The following is a 13,750-nucleotide window of genomic DNA, read 5'->3' as shown; positions in this document are numbered from 1 at the left end:
ATATTTAGGCGGTGGGTGTGTTCTTTTTTAGAATCAAAATGATTCTAAAGGGGAACACACCTACCGCCTAGATATTTCGTGTTGGTATCGTGTCACAGGCTATGGCGCGGATGACGTGCAACGGTAAGTAAATTGGACGAGGTATACATGTATTGATGTCAATTGCTATTATTCCGGTAACAAAAAATTTTTGCTTAGATGGCATTATACGGGAGTGAATGTAAGCGTTGTTTTTTCTCCTAACTTTAAAAAATTCTGTGGAAAAATTCGAGGGCTGATTTTGTTTCATACTCCTTTTGTATCATCCTGGAGGTATCACTAAGGTCTTGTTTTTTGAATTATCTGAATATCTCTTTTCTTGTAAGAGCTGTAATTAAAAACACTGCTTTGAAGGCTTATCTAATTAAAAATATCAAACGCACTAAAATTAACAAAACAAAACAAACTTAACAACAAAAAAAAAAAACAATTCAATAGCGGTTATGTCCACCTCTTGCAACAACGACTGCTCGCAATATGTTTAGCATCTAATAAAGATTTGTTTTTCTTGCCTGGGGAATAGCCCGAGGCCTAGGATGACGGCAAATAGCTTTTTTTATTCATCCCATAAATGCTCAATATGATTGAGATCTGGGCTGCATGCGGGCCATTCTAATCTTATCAATCCAACCTCAATTGTATGAGTCAATCAGTGTTTTTATTTACAAAAAATGGTACAGCTCTTACAAGAAAAAAGATATTCGGATAATTCAAAAAACAAAATGTTGGTGATGCCTCCGGGGAAATATGACAGGATTATAAAACAAAATCAGGTATTCCATTTTTCCACAGAATTTTTTAAAATTAGGAGAAAATACAACGCTTCTTTCACCCCTGTACAATGACTTGCAAGCAAAATTTTTTGTTACCGGAATAATACCAAACAATATGAATACATGTACCTACAAACTGGTGCAAGAATCTTGAAAATCGGAGCACAAATAATAAAGTTATATATTGTCAAACTTAATAAAAAATTTTGGGTGGCGGAATTTTGTGCCGGTGAGTGGTGAGTGTAGCTTCAATAATATCATTTTGTATATCACTTGAAACTCTCGCAAAAACAGATGTTTCTAGATGTTGACAAATTTTTTTTTCAATTAATGTTAACAATTCCTTGTAATTGCCTCGATTGTCAGAGTCGTCGCACTCAAAATGACCACGAAACGCTAGTTCTTGTTTGGCCCAAAAACATACAGTATCTATTATAAGTGTGCTAAGGATATACCTATCTATTTTTTTAACAAACTCATTATGTTTAGCAATATTTGCTTTAAAAGCTTGGTTAAGAGAACTTTTGATTTTTGTTTTGCCAAACTGAATCAACTTGGGTATACATCTTACATGTAGGTAACGGAGAAATTTCATGTCTCCTTTTTAAAAATTTAACACTATTTAAATCGTGAACCTGGTCCACCCATTTTTCTGTAGAAACCAGAAGACATTGCCAACAATACAGTATATTTTTCTTGCAACCATAATATAACCAAGGATTTTCACTGTAGCAACTAAATTTAAAATATCGAACTACTTTTGTTGATTCCTTTTTAAATTGTTTAAAATAGGTCTTTCAGTTTTAATCTCATTTTGTTCTTCAAAATTATACAAGGAGAATTACTTTTCAAGTAGTTGATCGATTAAGAAGCGACACTCATCCATGGTTAACTGCACGCACACTTTTTATAGGTACTGTCACCAATTTTAAATGTGGTAACAGCGCTACTGATACACAGCGCGCTTATGCCGTCGCTTCTTCAAAATTTTCAGTCACTAGCCGGTCCCGAGCGCCAGCGTGGGTATATAACCATTGTAACCAGAAATGAGTCTGGTAACAGTATAATAAAGTGCAGCTGAGTCATATAAACTCGCCAATATTTTCGTGTCTACGACAGTGGCGGCCCGTGAGGTAGTGCCATAGAGCCATGGCACTACCTTGCTAACTATCCATAAACATATTTTTTATCTTCAAAACTTTTTATTTCCTATTAATTTTTTTGTGTGTATTTCTTTTGATCTTCATAAATTATATAAAATATGGCAACTATGGGCGCAATACAATCCCTGCCGACAGCGGAGAGTATTCGACAGGAGAATCTCCTTCGCGCCGAAGTCAGTACTGGCACGAGCAAAGAGAGAAAGATTTTACGAGCATTATATGTAAGTGACAGAGAAAGAGCTATATTGGACTATTAGTATACCTTAACATTAGAATCTCTGTGCCAGGCACGAGGGTATGAAGCCAGGTCTATTTATTTTGAGTTTCTTTACGTGCTGGTTTGTCGCTTTTATTATGTATATTTTCTGTTAAAAAGTTTTTGTATTTATAATTAAACTTTTAGTGCATCATGATCGTGGGTATTTGATAATATTTTGATTATTTATTAAGTTTAATTTATTAATTGACAATAAAGATTAGTATTTAAAAAAAAAAAACTACAAATGTTATAAGGTGTTGTGGAGCTTTCGAGTTAGCTTTAAGAGGTCACGACGAAAAAGAAAATTCAGAAAATAGAGGTATATTTAAGGAGCTGGTCAATTTTAGTGCCGAATTAGACAAATACTTAATGGTTCATACTATTCAAAGTACCAGATCTTTCAAAAGTCTACCTTCTCCGGACATTTAGTTGCTTCTAATTTATTTATGTCCGAGGAGTTTTCTGCTTATAAGCATCAGTTCTCCGAATCATTTCTTAATGAACCATGGAGACAATTTTAATTTTTAAGCAAAACTCGGTTTAAAACTGAATTAGAAGTAGGTACTGTATTAGCGAGACGAATTAAGTACTACCTCTGGGGCTGTTTCGCTATCGGTTTTATTGTAGAGGGAAGGTTTAAAAAGCACATTTGAAGAAACTATTAAACTTTTAAGTATTTTAGTTACCATTCCTATATCAACATCTGAAGCAGAACGCTGTTTTTCGATGTTTACATCGAAACCTAGTGCTTTAGGTATGCTATCTGCAGAAAAGCATTTTGTAAATTGTATTGATAATTTTAACTATAAAGTCATTGAAAACTTTGCAACCAAAAAATAGAAGAATGAACTTCATATATCGTAAACTTTAAAAGTGACATTACAAAAATTTGTGCATGTGTGTGAATAATGAAATAGTATTATTTTTATAAATTGGTAAATAGAGACTAAATCGTAATAACAATTTTCAAGCACTATCAGCAGTAAATGCTGGTGGTAGGTTAAGAGGTTTTTATTATTAATTAATTTACGGAACTGTTTTGATCAATGTTGGACAATTTCTTGGCACCTCAGATCAATAAATTAAAAGATATAGATAAAAGTATCTGCGCATATTTTTTTTAGTTTTTGTTGTCAGTATACCTTTTTTTGACAATATCGTGAATCCGTCACTAAAAATTTTGGCGGCTGCCCGAGTTGTGGCACTACCTTCTTAAAGTGGTACGAGCCGCCACTGGTCTACGAGTAGTTGGCTATTTACTGAGTTAGGTACTATTACCACATAATATAATAATATATTTCTATTGGTAGAAATATTGGTAAATAGCATTATTCATCGTCATAAAATATTTATTTGCAAGATTTTTAACTGTTACCAATGGTAACAGTGGTTACATGGACGCTTCGCCAGTGTGGAACACTCGATGCTGTTATAAAAGACAGAAACATAGATGGTAGAAAAGCCATATCCATGATAAACGGCATTCTGTGGGACCAAACAATATCTAAAGCGAACAAACAGATCATATACAATACCATACTTAAAAGTATAATCACATACGGCAGTGAAGTTTGGCTAGTGAAAAAAAGAACAGAGTAAATGTTACTAGTAACAGAAATGGACTTCTGGAGAAGAGCAGCAGGTAAATCAAGAAGAGATCGGATACCAAATGAGAGAATACGAGAATTGATTGGTGTCACACATACAATAATTGATGACATAAAAACAAAATAACTAATATGTTACGACCATGTACAGAGAATGCCAGATTACAGGATCCAGTGCCGGATTTAGGGTACTTGCGGCCCTAGGCCAAATTACCCCGAGCGGCCCCCGATAACTTCACGATTATATAATTAAAGCATAAAGCACATAATATTAATACATAACGTTTATTTTAATTTTACTTTTTAACCTTCGTCGAGCGGCATAGGTACAATTGTAACTTTTGAGTTTTCAAATTGTGATAACTTTTTGTGTTAACGAGATAGAGACTTGAAATTTTGTGACATCTCTACATTTATCCGGTTGATTATGTGAGCCAAATATAACAAACAAATTTTTATTCAATTCTCAGCAGGGGACTTAAATTTTTCCTACCCCCATAAACGACGGCATAGGTACATTTGTACCTTGTATTTTTTTTATAAGTATTATAAAAAATCAATATATATGTTACGTGATAGTTTATTTGAATCAATATACAAAAATGAATGGTAGTGCTGATTTTCGCAATACATTGATGTCGGAAAAAGAATTGTCGTCACATAAATGTAGAAAACATACTACACAACTCTTTCTCGTTTTAGGTTGTTTTTCCTTTCGTTTTGACAAACATGGCAACTTCCGGTTACTGGAGTAGATTCACGATTGCTGTGAGATATTTGAGTAGGAGTATCTACAGCAAGACAAAGATCTTTAGAAAGATCCTTCAAAAATTTCTTGCGTTGGTCCTTTTTTTTGTAATGGATTGTGATCTCGATATAATGTAGGATGCTAAACCAGTGACGTCAATCATATTATAAAAAAAGGTTAAGAGCCAAAGCAATATTAGACGTGTGATTTTATACTCACCCAGAATTGTATCCATGGTATCACCCTTTAATTTTACTCTAATACTCAATCATTTCCGGCTACTTGTCCTGTTATATGCATGGACGAGAGTAACACTACTGCTTTGTTTTTCTTTAGAAAATGAGATCATACAATAGCATCATGATTGTATGCAAGATTTGTGGAAAAGATATGTATACTCTTTTCTAACTTACTTTCATATTGGTTAGTAGAAATCTCTTATTTTTTTCTAAAAGAGCAGCTAACGTCATAGGACATGAATTCTAGATTTTAGCAAGTTCAAAACTGGAAAAAGTTATGTGTGGTAATTCGCCCAGAATTTTTAAAAGACGTGAGCAGATTCAAAACTGTTCGTTTGCCAACGTTAAGAAGATATATATTGTGTAAATTTTGTGCGGCCTCTAAATAGAAACAATTATTGTTCATCTATGGTTATGCATTGGGATGGTTTGTAGACTTGTTGCAGAGTTTTATTCAGCATTGTCCAGATATCTTCTATGAGTGCAGCCTTATCGGCTGTTTTGCGTTATTGGTGGGTATTTTTGTTGTCAAATCTTATAAATTTTAGCATGGTCTTAAAACACTCACGAGACATTGCTGCACATATAGTGGCAGAGACTCCATATTCCACATCTCATGCAAGTTTTCTTTGCTGATTCTATGTATACCTCTTTTGTCGGCATGTCGGCAAACTAAATGTAGAATCATTATAACTCATGATAATTTCCAGGTATACACGTATTGGCAAGCACCAAAGAACTTAATGTGAATGAAATCTTCCAATTGAAATACAATACACTGCTACTCTTCCTAGAATTTGTTTACGACCACTATTTCCGGATTTATTGTTACAGTAATTTCAATAATTTACGTAGCGGCTTCTAATCTTTGTTTGTAAATCCGTACAAGAACAAATTACCAAATATTATTATTTATTTATTGCACTAGTAAAAAAATTTTTACCGGTTATGCTAGTAGTAAATAATATTATCTTAAACCGAACAAATATTTCCCTTTAGATTAAGGGTTTTTAAGAAAATGTATAACAGGTAGGATTATTGTACCTATGCCGTCTGTTATCGGTGTAAAATTATACCGCTCGACAAAGGTTAAAATTGGTACAACATTGGTACTACAAAAAGTACATTGGTAAATAATCACATTGAACATTTTGACAGGCGACATTTTGCGCCTCTGCCCTTAATTGTTAAAATTAAATAGCATTTGTTTCATCCGGGGGAAAAGTAGATACAGGTGACAGCAAAAGACTAAAAAAAGCCGAGTTGAAAAGACATTATAAGTAAAAGAACAAGCACAATAATATGAACTGTATAACAGTAATAGGCTACGGTACTGAAAAATAAAAATATTAAGAATACCACAAATCAACTTCTACATCGTTAAATTGTCACATTATTCTCTTATACTGAAAAACGTCAATGTCATGTTCTTAATTTGGATAATAAAATTGGATATAGTGATTAACATTGACACTCACGCCACTCCATCACTCACTTTTCTAGCTTTTTTGCTGCAAAATCTTTAATCAAATCGTTAAGGGGATGGGTATGTAGTTTCGGCTCTAATGCTATTTAAATGGGATTTATTTTTTTCAAATATTGAGAAAACTAATAAGTATTTTTGAAAAATTTAAACGCAGAATGAAAGATTTCGTTCTTACCGAGAGCTGAAAGTCCCTGAAAACTTATGTAATGTTTATTTTAGTAAGTTACAGGGGTGAAAAACTAAGAGAAAATGTAGTGTAATTTTTAATTTAAACTATCTCGTTCAAAAGAAACTCTTTATTTATTCTAAGGGACTTTCGGTTTCGGCCGCGGACTTAGGCCGCGGCCTAGTCGGCCTAGTGGTAAATCCGGCACTGACAGGATCCCTAAACAGATTTTGAGAACACCACAAGGGAGAAGGAAAATAGGAAGGCCGAGAAGAAGCTGGATAGATGGAATTCAAAAAGAAGCAGACGAAAGAGAAATCCCTCCAGGTCTTTGACTAAGGAGGAGAAGAATGGCGGTTAGGAGTCGGAAGGCGTCGGAGGGCGCTGTAAACCGATAGTTTTAGTAGTAGTAGATTACTTGGAGATTCTGGAGTCGCTGAACACGAACACGCAATCAATACACATACCCCGAAGTACGTGGTGCCCAGGGTTACTGTTAAGGCACATCATCCTGAGTTTTGAGGGTTTTCAGCACTCGATTGATGTTATCAAATTACTCGGTGGTTTATGGGATCGCTGAACAAGAATAAGTAATCAGGACTCACCCTCGGAGCACCTGGTGTCCAAGGTCACTGCTGAGGCACGTCATCATCAGGAGTTTCGAGTGTTTTTGGGTTGCTGAACAGGAATATGACATCAGAACCAACCCTCGGAGCAGCTAGTGTCCAGGGTGACTGATATCCACGTCTTCTGATGGAATTTCAAGGCTTTCTGACACTAAATTGATACATATAGATTGATGGTGGGGTTATGGAGGTTGCTGAACACGAATATGCCATCAGAACCGACCTCTGAAAACCGAAAACCCTCAGTAGACCCTTAATGTGTATAGTAGTATAAAATGACGTGGATTTTGAAGTGTGGGAAGAGTGTGGAACTTGTTTATTTAAAAATAAAATATTAACGTTCTGTTTTAAAACTTACTTGAAAATTACAAAAGGGGGTTGGTTAGACATTGCTACAATGAATCTATGTCCTGAAAATCCATCGCTGAACTTTTTAGGAAACAAATCCACTTTTCTTGTTAAATTTCCGTCCTGAAAACTTGACAAGACTACAGGTTTGCTGGAACCAAGGGCATCTATGTAAAGCTTATGCGTATATAAGATATACGGAGCTTCCTGTTGAAAAGAAATTAAGTTAACAAACAATTGACAAAAATAACAAAACTTTCTAAAGATAAAAATATATAGGGTGTTAATACATCAATTTCAAAAAACCTCTACTTTATAGAACTCTCATAAATTAATAAAACTTGATACTAAAACACAGAGAGAAAGTGTAAAACTAAGATATAGTATACGACTTTTAACAGGACATGTCTTCATGATATTTTTCAACAACTGTTTTCTTCTAATCCTAAAGATGCCTATCTTCGAATGATGTTGGAGACCACATTAACTTATCTTATTTTAGACACATGCTCTTAAAACTGCGATAACGGTCATGGCATGACTCCACGTCACTACTGTGGCGTCCGCCTAGGCATAGTTCCACTTCACATACGGTGCATCTTTTGCCCATCGAGCTTATTGCTAGTTCAACTCGCTAGCAACAGCTGTCGAGCCATGGCTAGTTCAACACGCTAGCCACGACTGATTTTCTCATTCTCCTTCTTCTTCAGGTTCCTTCCCCTATCGGAGGTTGGAAATCATCATCGCTATTTTAATTTTATTGGCCGCACTCTGAATAATTCTAATGAGCTGCAACCGAACCACTCTCTCAAATTTCTTTTTTTCTCATTCTCCTAGCTCGCCTTAAATATGCTCTCGATGCCCTCTCCTTCGGTTTCCCCCAGCGGTGCTATGCGCCAACGCTGACACTCCTCCGGTCGTCTCTGGTAGAGCAGCTCATCGCTTGGCGAGGTATCATATCGTTACAACTGCTGGATATAGGCCTCCTCTATTTCCGTCCACTGTCTTCCGCTTCTGTCCTGGGCACTTAGAATCCAATTAGTGGTCATTCTTTTTATATCGTTCGTCCATCGACTCGGTGGTCGTCCTCTACTTCTTTTATCGGCTCTTGGTCTACACTCGAGCAACCTCTTTGTCCATCTCCCATCTATCAGATGGGCCACATGACCGGCTCGGTTCCATTTAAGTTTAGCCACCTGATATATAACATCTGTGACTACTGTTCTCTATCGTAGTTCTTCGTTTGTTAAATTTTCTCGCAATGACAGACCAATCATCGACATTTCCATCTTACGTTGAGCAATTTTTAGCTTCTTAGCAGATGGTGTTGTTAATGTTAGAGTTTCAGCACCATAGGTCATAACCGGTAAAACGCATTGGTTATAGACTTTCCGTTTCAAGCAGATTGGAAGATCACTTTTGAATACGTCTCTGAGTGTACCATGTGGGGCCCCGAAGAGGATAATTCTTCGTTTCAATTCGCATCTTTGATTGTCTCTCGTGATTCGTATTTCATGACCAAGATATTTGTACTTTTCCGCAAACTCAATTTCGCAGTCGTTAATGACAATGTTTTCACTGGTAACCAGGCTTGTCATTAGCTTTGTCTTAGATATGTTAATTTTTAACCCAACCTGAGAGCACACTTCTTGAAGGTCTTGCAACATTATTCTAATATCCTTTAAATTATCTGCCAATATAAAGTAGAACTACATCGTCTGCGAAACGCAAGTTTGTTAAGCCGGACTCAAACGACTCGTGTACTTGGCGAATAATCGTCACTTGCGTATACTTGCCATGTCGTGTGAGTGGGTTACTCGTACGATTATTTGTCACTCGTTGCCACTCGTTCGTCTTCCAACTGTTGTCGGTAAAAATGACCCGAGTCAAAGGGATCACGATTATTCGCACACTTTCGAAGTACATACTTGTCTATACTTGCAGAGGCGGTCAAACAAAATGTATAAATAATTGGCATTTACTGCGACTATTCATTTAGACCAGTGCATTTAGCACTAAAAACACCGGAATAAATCGATTTTTAAATACACCACCTAGAGACTTGCTAGTTTTGCATTGTGTTTAGGATGATATCAGGAAAAAGGCTACAATAGAAAAATGGGTGGAAATGCCTAATTAATAATTGCTTTTTAAAGTTCTTAACATACATTACAAAGTGCATAAACATGTCAAAAATAAGCATATTAAGGGCCAAGTTTTGTTACTCGCGTGGTTTTTGAGGTCGCTGAACATGACTACGCTATCAGAACCTACCCTCGGTGCACCTGGTACCCAAGGTCACTGCTAGGGCACGTCACCTGGAGGTTCGAGGGCCAACGGCCCTAAATTGATGCAATCAGTTTACTTGGAGGTTTGTGGAGTCGCTGAATATGAATATGCCATCAGAACCGACCCCCGTAGCCCCTGGTGCCCAGTGTGAATGCCGTTTCTTCGTCATCTTCTGGAGTTTCGAGGGATTTTGGTACTAAATTAATGCAAACGGATTATACGGGGTTTGGGTGCTGCTCAACACGAATAGTCCATCAGAATCGACCCCCGGAGCACCTTGTACCCGTGGTCACTTCTAAGGCACGTCATCTTCTGGGGTTTTTAAGGTTTTCGGCACTGCATGCATGCAAATAGATTAAGTAGGCTCTTTTTGGGGTCGCTGAATACGAATACGCCATCAGAACCGACCACCTGGTACACAATGCTAAGGATGTTATTTTCAGAAGTTTGGAGGGTTTTTGGACATTAGGTGCAACGGGGGGTAGGTTTTGATGGCGTATTTTTGCTCAGCAACCCCAAGAACTCCCGAGTAATCTGTTTGCATAAATTTAGTGCCGAATACCTGGAAACTTAGCCGAAACTTGCAGTAAACCTGGATACCAGGTGCCCCGATGGTCAGTTCTGATGGCGTATTCGTCCTCAGCGACCCAAAAACCCCCCGAGTAACAAAATCTGGCCCTAATACACTTATTTTGACATGTTTATGCAATTTTGGATGCATACCATGCACTTTAAAATGCAACTATGCATTTCCAGCCATTTTTCTATTGTTGACTTGTTTACTGGTGTCATCCTGAACACAATGAAAAAAGGTGTAACTTTCTACGTGCTGTATTTAAATATCGATTTATTTTTTCCTAAATGTCCTGGTCTATTTATTAGTAATCACACCACTGATTCATTTGTCAAGGTCGTTAAGCCAAATGTTTACGCTCGCGTACTTGTAAATTGTACACGTCGTGTGAGTGCCCTGTTTGTCATTGCAATCGCAAACTCGCATACTTTCCAAGTGGGCGAATAATTCTGTACTTGCGAAGTACACGAGTCGTTTGAGGCCGGCTTTAGATTTTGTCCATCTATATTTAAACCTATCTCCCTCCAACCAAGCATTCCAGACAGAGCCGGATTTAAGGTAGTGGGGGCCCTACCTCCTACCATTAAAAAAATGTTGATCTACTTTTATAAATATATTTTTAAATAATAAAAAGTACAAGAGCTATAACTTGCTCTTGCTACAGTAAAATATTAAAAATAATAGTAAGATGTATGGTTAAAGTCCGGGAACTTTTCGAGATATTTTAATTGAAAATTTCTTGATTATGTGGGACATATTCTAGTTCCATTAAGACATCGTGACCAATGATTCAAACACTCTTGGCCCATCGTAGACCGAAGGCGATTTTTAATTAACTTAAATTTTGAGAATGATCTCTATCCACTTCAGTTAGTTAGCATCAGAACTCATAGGCCTAACCAGAGGGGGGTTTAGGGGTTATAACCACCCCCAATTGGGTCTACTTTGAGCTCTATACGTTTAACATCATTATGTGTTGTTGACAAATCAAGCCATTTTGAAGTTGTAACTTCCCTCCCCCCTTAGGATCATCCTGGTTACGCCGTTGTCAGAACTAAATATAAACAAAGTGTCACTTCAACATTTGGAAAAGCATCATTCATATTTTCTTTTAGGAGTTGGTACATTTGAAGTTATTTGCTTATATTTGATGAGCTGATTTCCTCTTTAGATGAATTGAAAAATCTTACAAACTGTACCAGATGGACACATAAGTTTTCATCTAAATGATTTCTATAAATTTTGGCAAGCTTTATAGTGAGTGAGCTTCAATTTCATTGAGAGTTAAATTTTCCAAAATGATGTAAAAATCCAAAATTGGAATGAGTATAAATGAATCTGAAATTGTAGGTTATTTAATTCCCAAGAACTTGGTTTGAAAAAAATTTTTCTACGGCAAAAATTGAGTGAGTCGTAAATAATTGATTTTTTCGAAATAAAACGTAACACTTTCGATAGCGAATAAATCGAAAATTATTAATTTTATCAAAAAAATATATAGAACGTTTTTCGCTTAGAATGAATGTTTTTACCAACTTTTGCGGTCAAAATATAATAAAAAATGTCCGCCCCCGAGATGGGGTGCATGGCAACCGCCCCCGAGATGGGGTGCATGGCAACCACCCCCATGGTAAAAGCGCCTTTTTGCATGATATAGATTTTGATTCTAGGACTATCCACTACTAATTCTCAAATTTTCATGCAAATCGATCCATTCTGTAAACATTGCGAGGTTTTGTCCTATTTTAAGCTTCATTTTGGACTATCACCCGGTGGAAGGTGAAAAACATAACGATGAACAATGTATTATATTATCACTTCTACGCTCCTTCATTTTATACTTCACATACATTGTCGATGTCGAGTTCCTGTATTTCCTGCCAATATCTGTTTAAATGAACCTCTTATGTTTGGGGCTTTGTGGGGGCCCCCGAAATGTGGGGGCCCCGGGCAGCTGCCCAGCCTGCCCCCCTTAAATACGGCCCTGATTTCAGAACGATGATAAACAGCTAGGTGACATAGTATCGCCCTGCCGTACTCATCTGCCAATTCGTATGGGATTGGTATTCTCGTGCAGCTTCACTACCATTGTGGCGTTCTTATAGATGTTGTATATTAGCTTAGTATATCGATAAAATCGATACAGCATACATGTAAAGCACTCAAGACTGCGTCCAGCTCAACGGTCCAGCTCAATATCGTTTACTTAGTTAATAATTTATGGAAAATGCTGACATTAGACATTGAAAAATTAAGAAAAAAACAACAAATAGAGTGGCACACTTACCTCATTGGCCGCCATAATTCTTTCAGACTGTACAATAACCAGTAGATTTACAAAATACCTAGACTCCTCGTGAGATAAAAACTCAAACACCCTCCATTGTGAAGATCTTGCGATCACAATTACTTTAGCATTGTTTTGTTCTCCAATGACCTCCTTTGATTTCATGACGTCTTTCATGAACAGCAAGTAGCTTAAACATGTGGGCTGCATATCGTCGATGTTTGTGAATAAATTGACTTCATAGTCTTCGGTAATTTGACCGTGCATATAAGCTATGGGAAAACTTGTTAAAAGTTTTTCTAGTAGTAAATTGTCCTTTTTTTCCGTGAACGTATCAAAGAGAATAATCGGAGTACAGTCAGAGAGGTAGTCAACAGTGATCTGTTTTAAAAGCATCACAAGATCCAACTGTCGTTCCAACTGGTTTCTGTTTAGAAAGGCATCTGCCCATTTTTCTTGTTGGGATTTTTCGTGAGATTTCTGCAGTGCTCTTTTGTCCACACTTCCAGAAGCCGAAACTGTTACACATTGTAATATCGCATAAACCGAGAAATATAGCAACATTTTGCTCAGATTACCTATAAAGGAGTAATCTATTTTGACATACGGTTTCATTGGAGTCTTGCTTGTTGATTAAAATAAATGTTTAATCATACGTCAGGTGTACATACATGAAATATAAATGTAGTAATCTATACACCTGCGTTTTATCTACAATTTCATTTATACACGCAAAAAAATACTTTTAACCGATTAATAATAACCGATAATTAAATAAATTAATGGTGTAAAGTTTATAATACACATACATAGTTTCAAAAGTTCTGCATCACCTAAAATAATTATGTTCATTTTCATAGTTGATTTTTTCGTGAACAGATTAACGGATTCCGCTAATTTTTTGAAGTGAAAACTTCTTTAGGGACGTTGTGCGATTTTTGGATAGGGAAAAAAGCAGTGAATTCGCGACCGTTATCGCGACCGTCATCTCGACCGTCATTGAGACCGTCATCGCTTATGCTATATATAATTTGTATGTATATATAAATTGTATCGAAGTATTTAAATTTAAAATAAATGTAAAACCTATTTAAGGATGGGGAAAAAGGATTTATTTCGCGACCGTCATCGCCACCGTCATCTCTT

The 13,750-nt window shown here is 36.5% G+C and overlaps 1 protein-coding gene across 1 annotated transcript in view; it reads right to left on the bottom strand.

The window, feature by feature from the left end:
- LOC126878470 (ionotropic receptor 21a) overlaps nucleotides 1-13,227 on the bottom strand; it is a 174,643-nt gene extending 161,416 nt beyond the window's left edge. The window contains exons 1-2 of the mRNA XM_050641214.1: nucleotides 12,605-13,227; nucleotides 7,465-7,661 (exon numbers count right to left, since the gene is read on the bottom strand). Coding sequence (XP_050497171.1) covers nucleotides 7,465-7,661; nucleotides 12,605-13,219 — 812 coding nt within the window. The 5' untranslated portion in view covers nucleotides 13,220-13,227. The remainder of the gene's footprint in view (nucleotides 1-7,464; nucleotides 7,662-12,604) is intronic.
- Nucleotides 13,228-13,750: the final 523 nt, after the last annotated feature.

Source organism: Diabrotica virgifera, chromosome 10 (genome assembly GCF_917563875.1).
Source record: "Diabrotica virgifera virgifera chromosome 10, PGI_DIABVI_V3a".
Taxonomy (NCBI): Eukaryota; Metazoa; Arthropoda; class Insecta; order Coleoptera; family Chrysomelidae; genus Diabrotica; species Diabrotica virgifera.
This window is presented reverse-complemented; position numbering and strand designations above follow the sequence as displayed.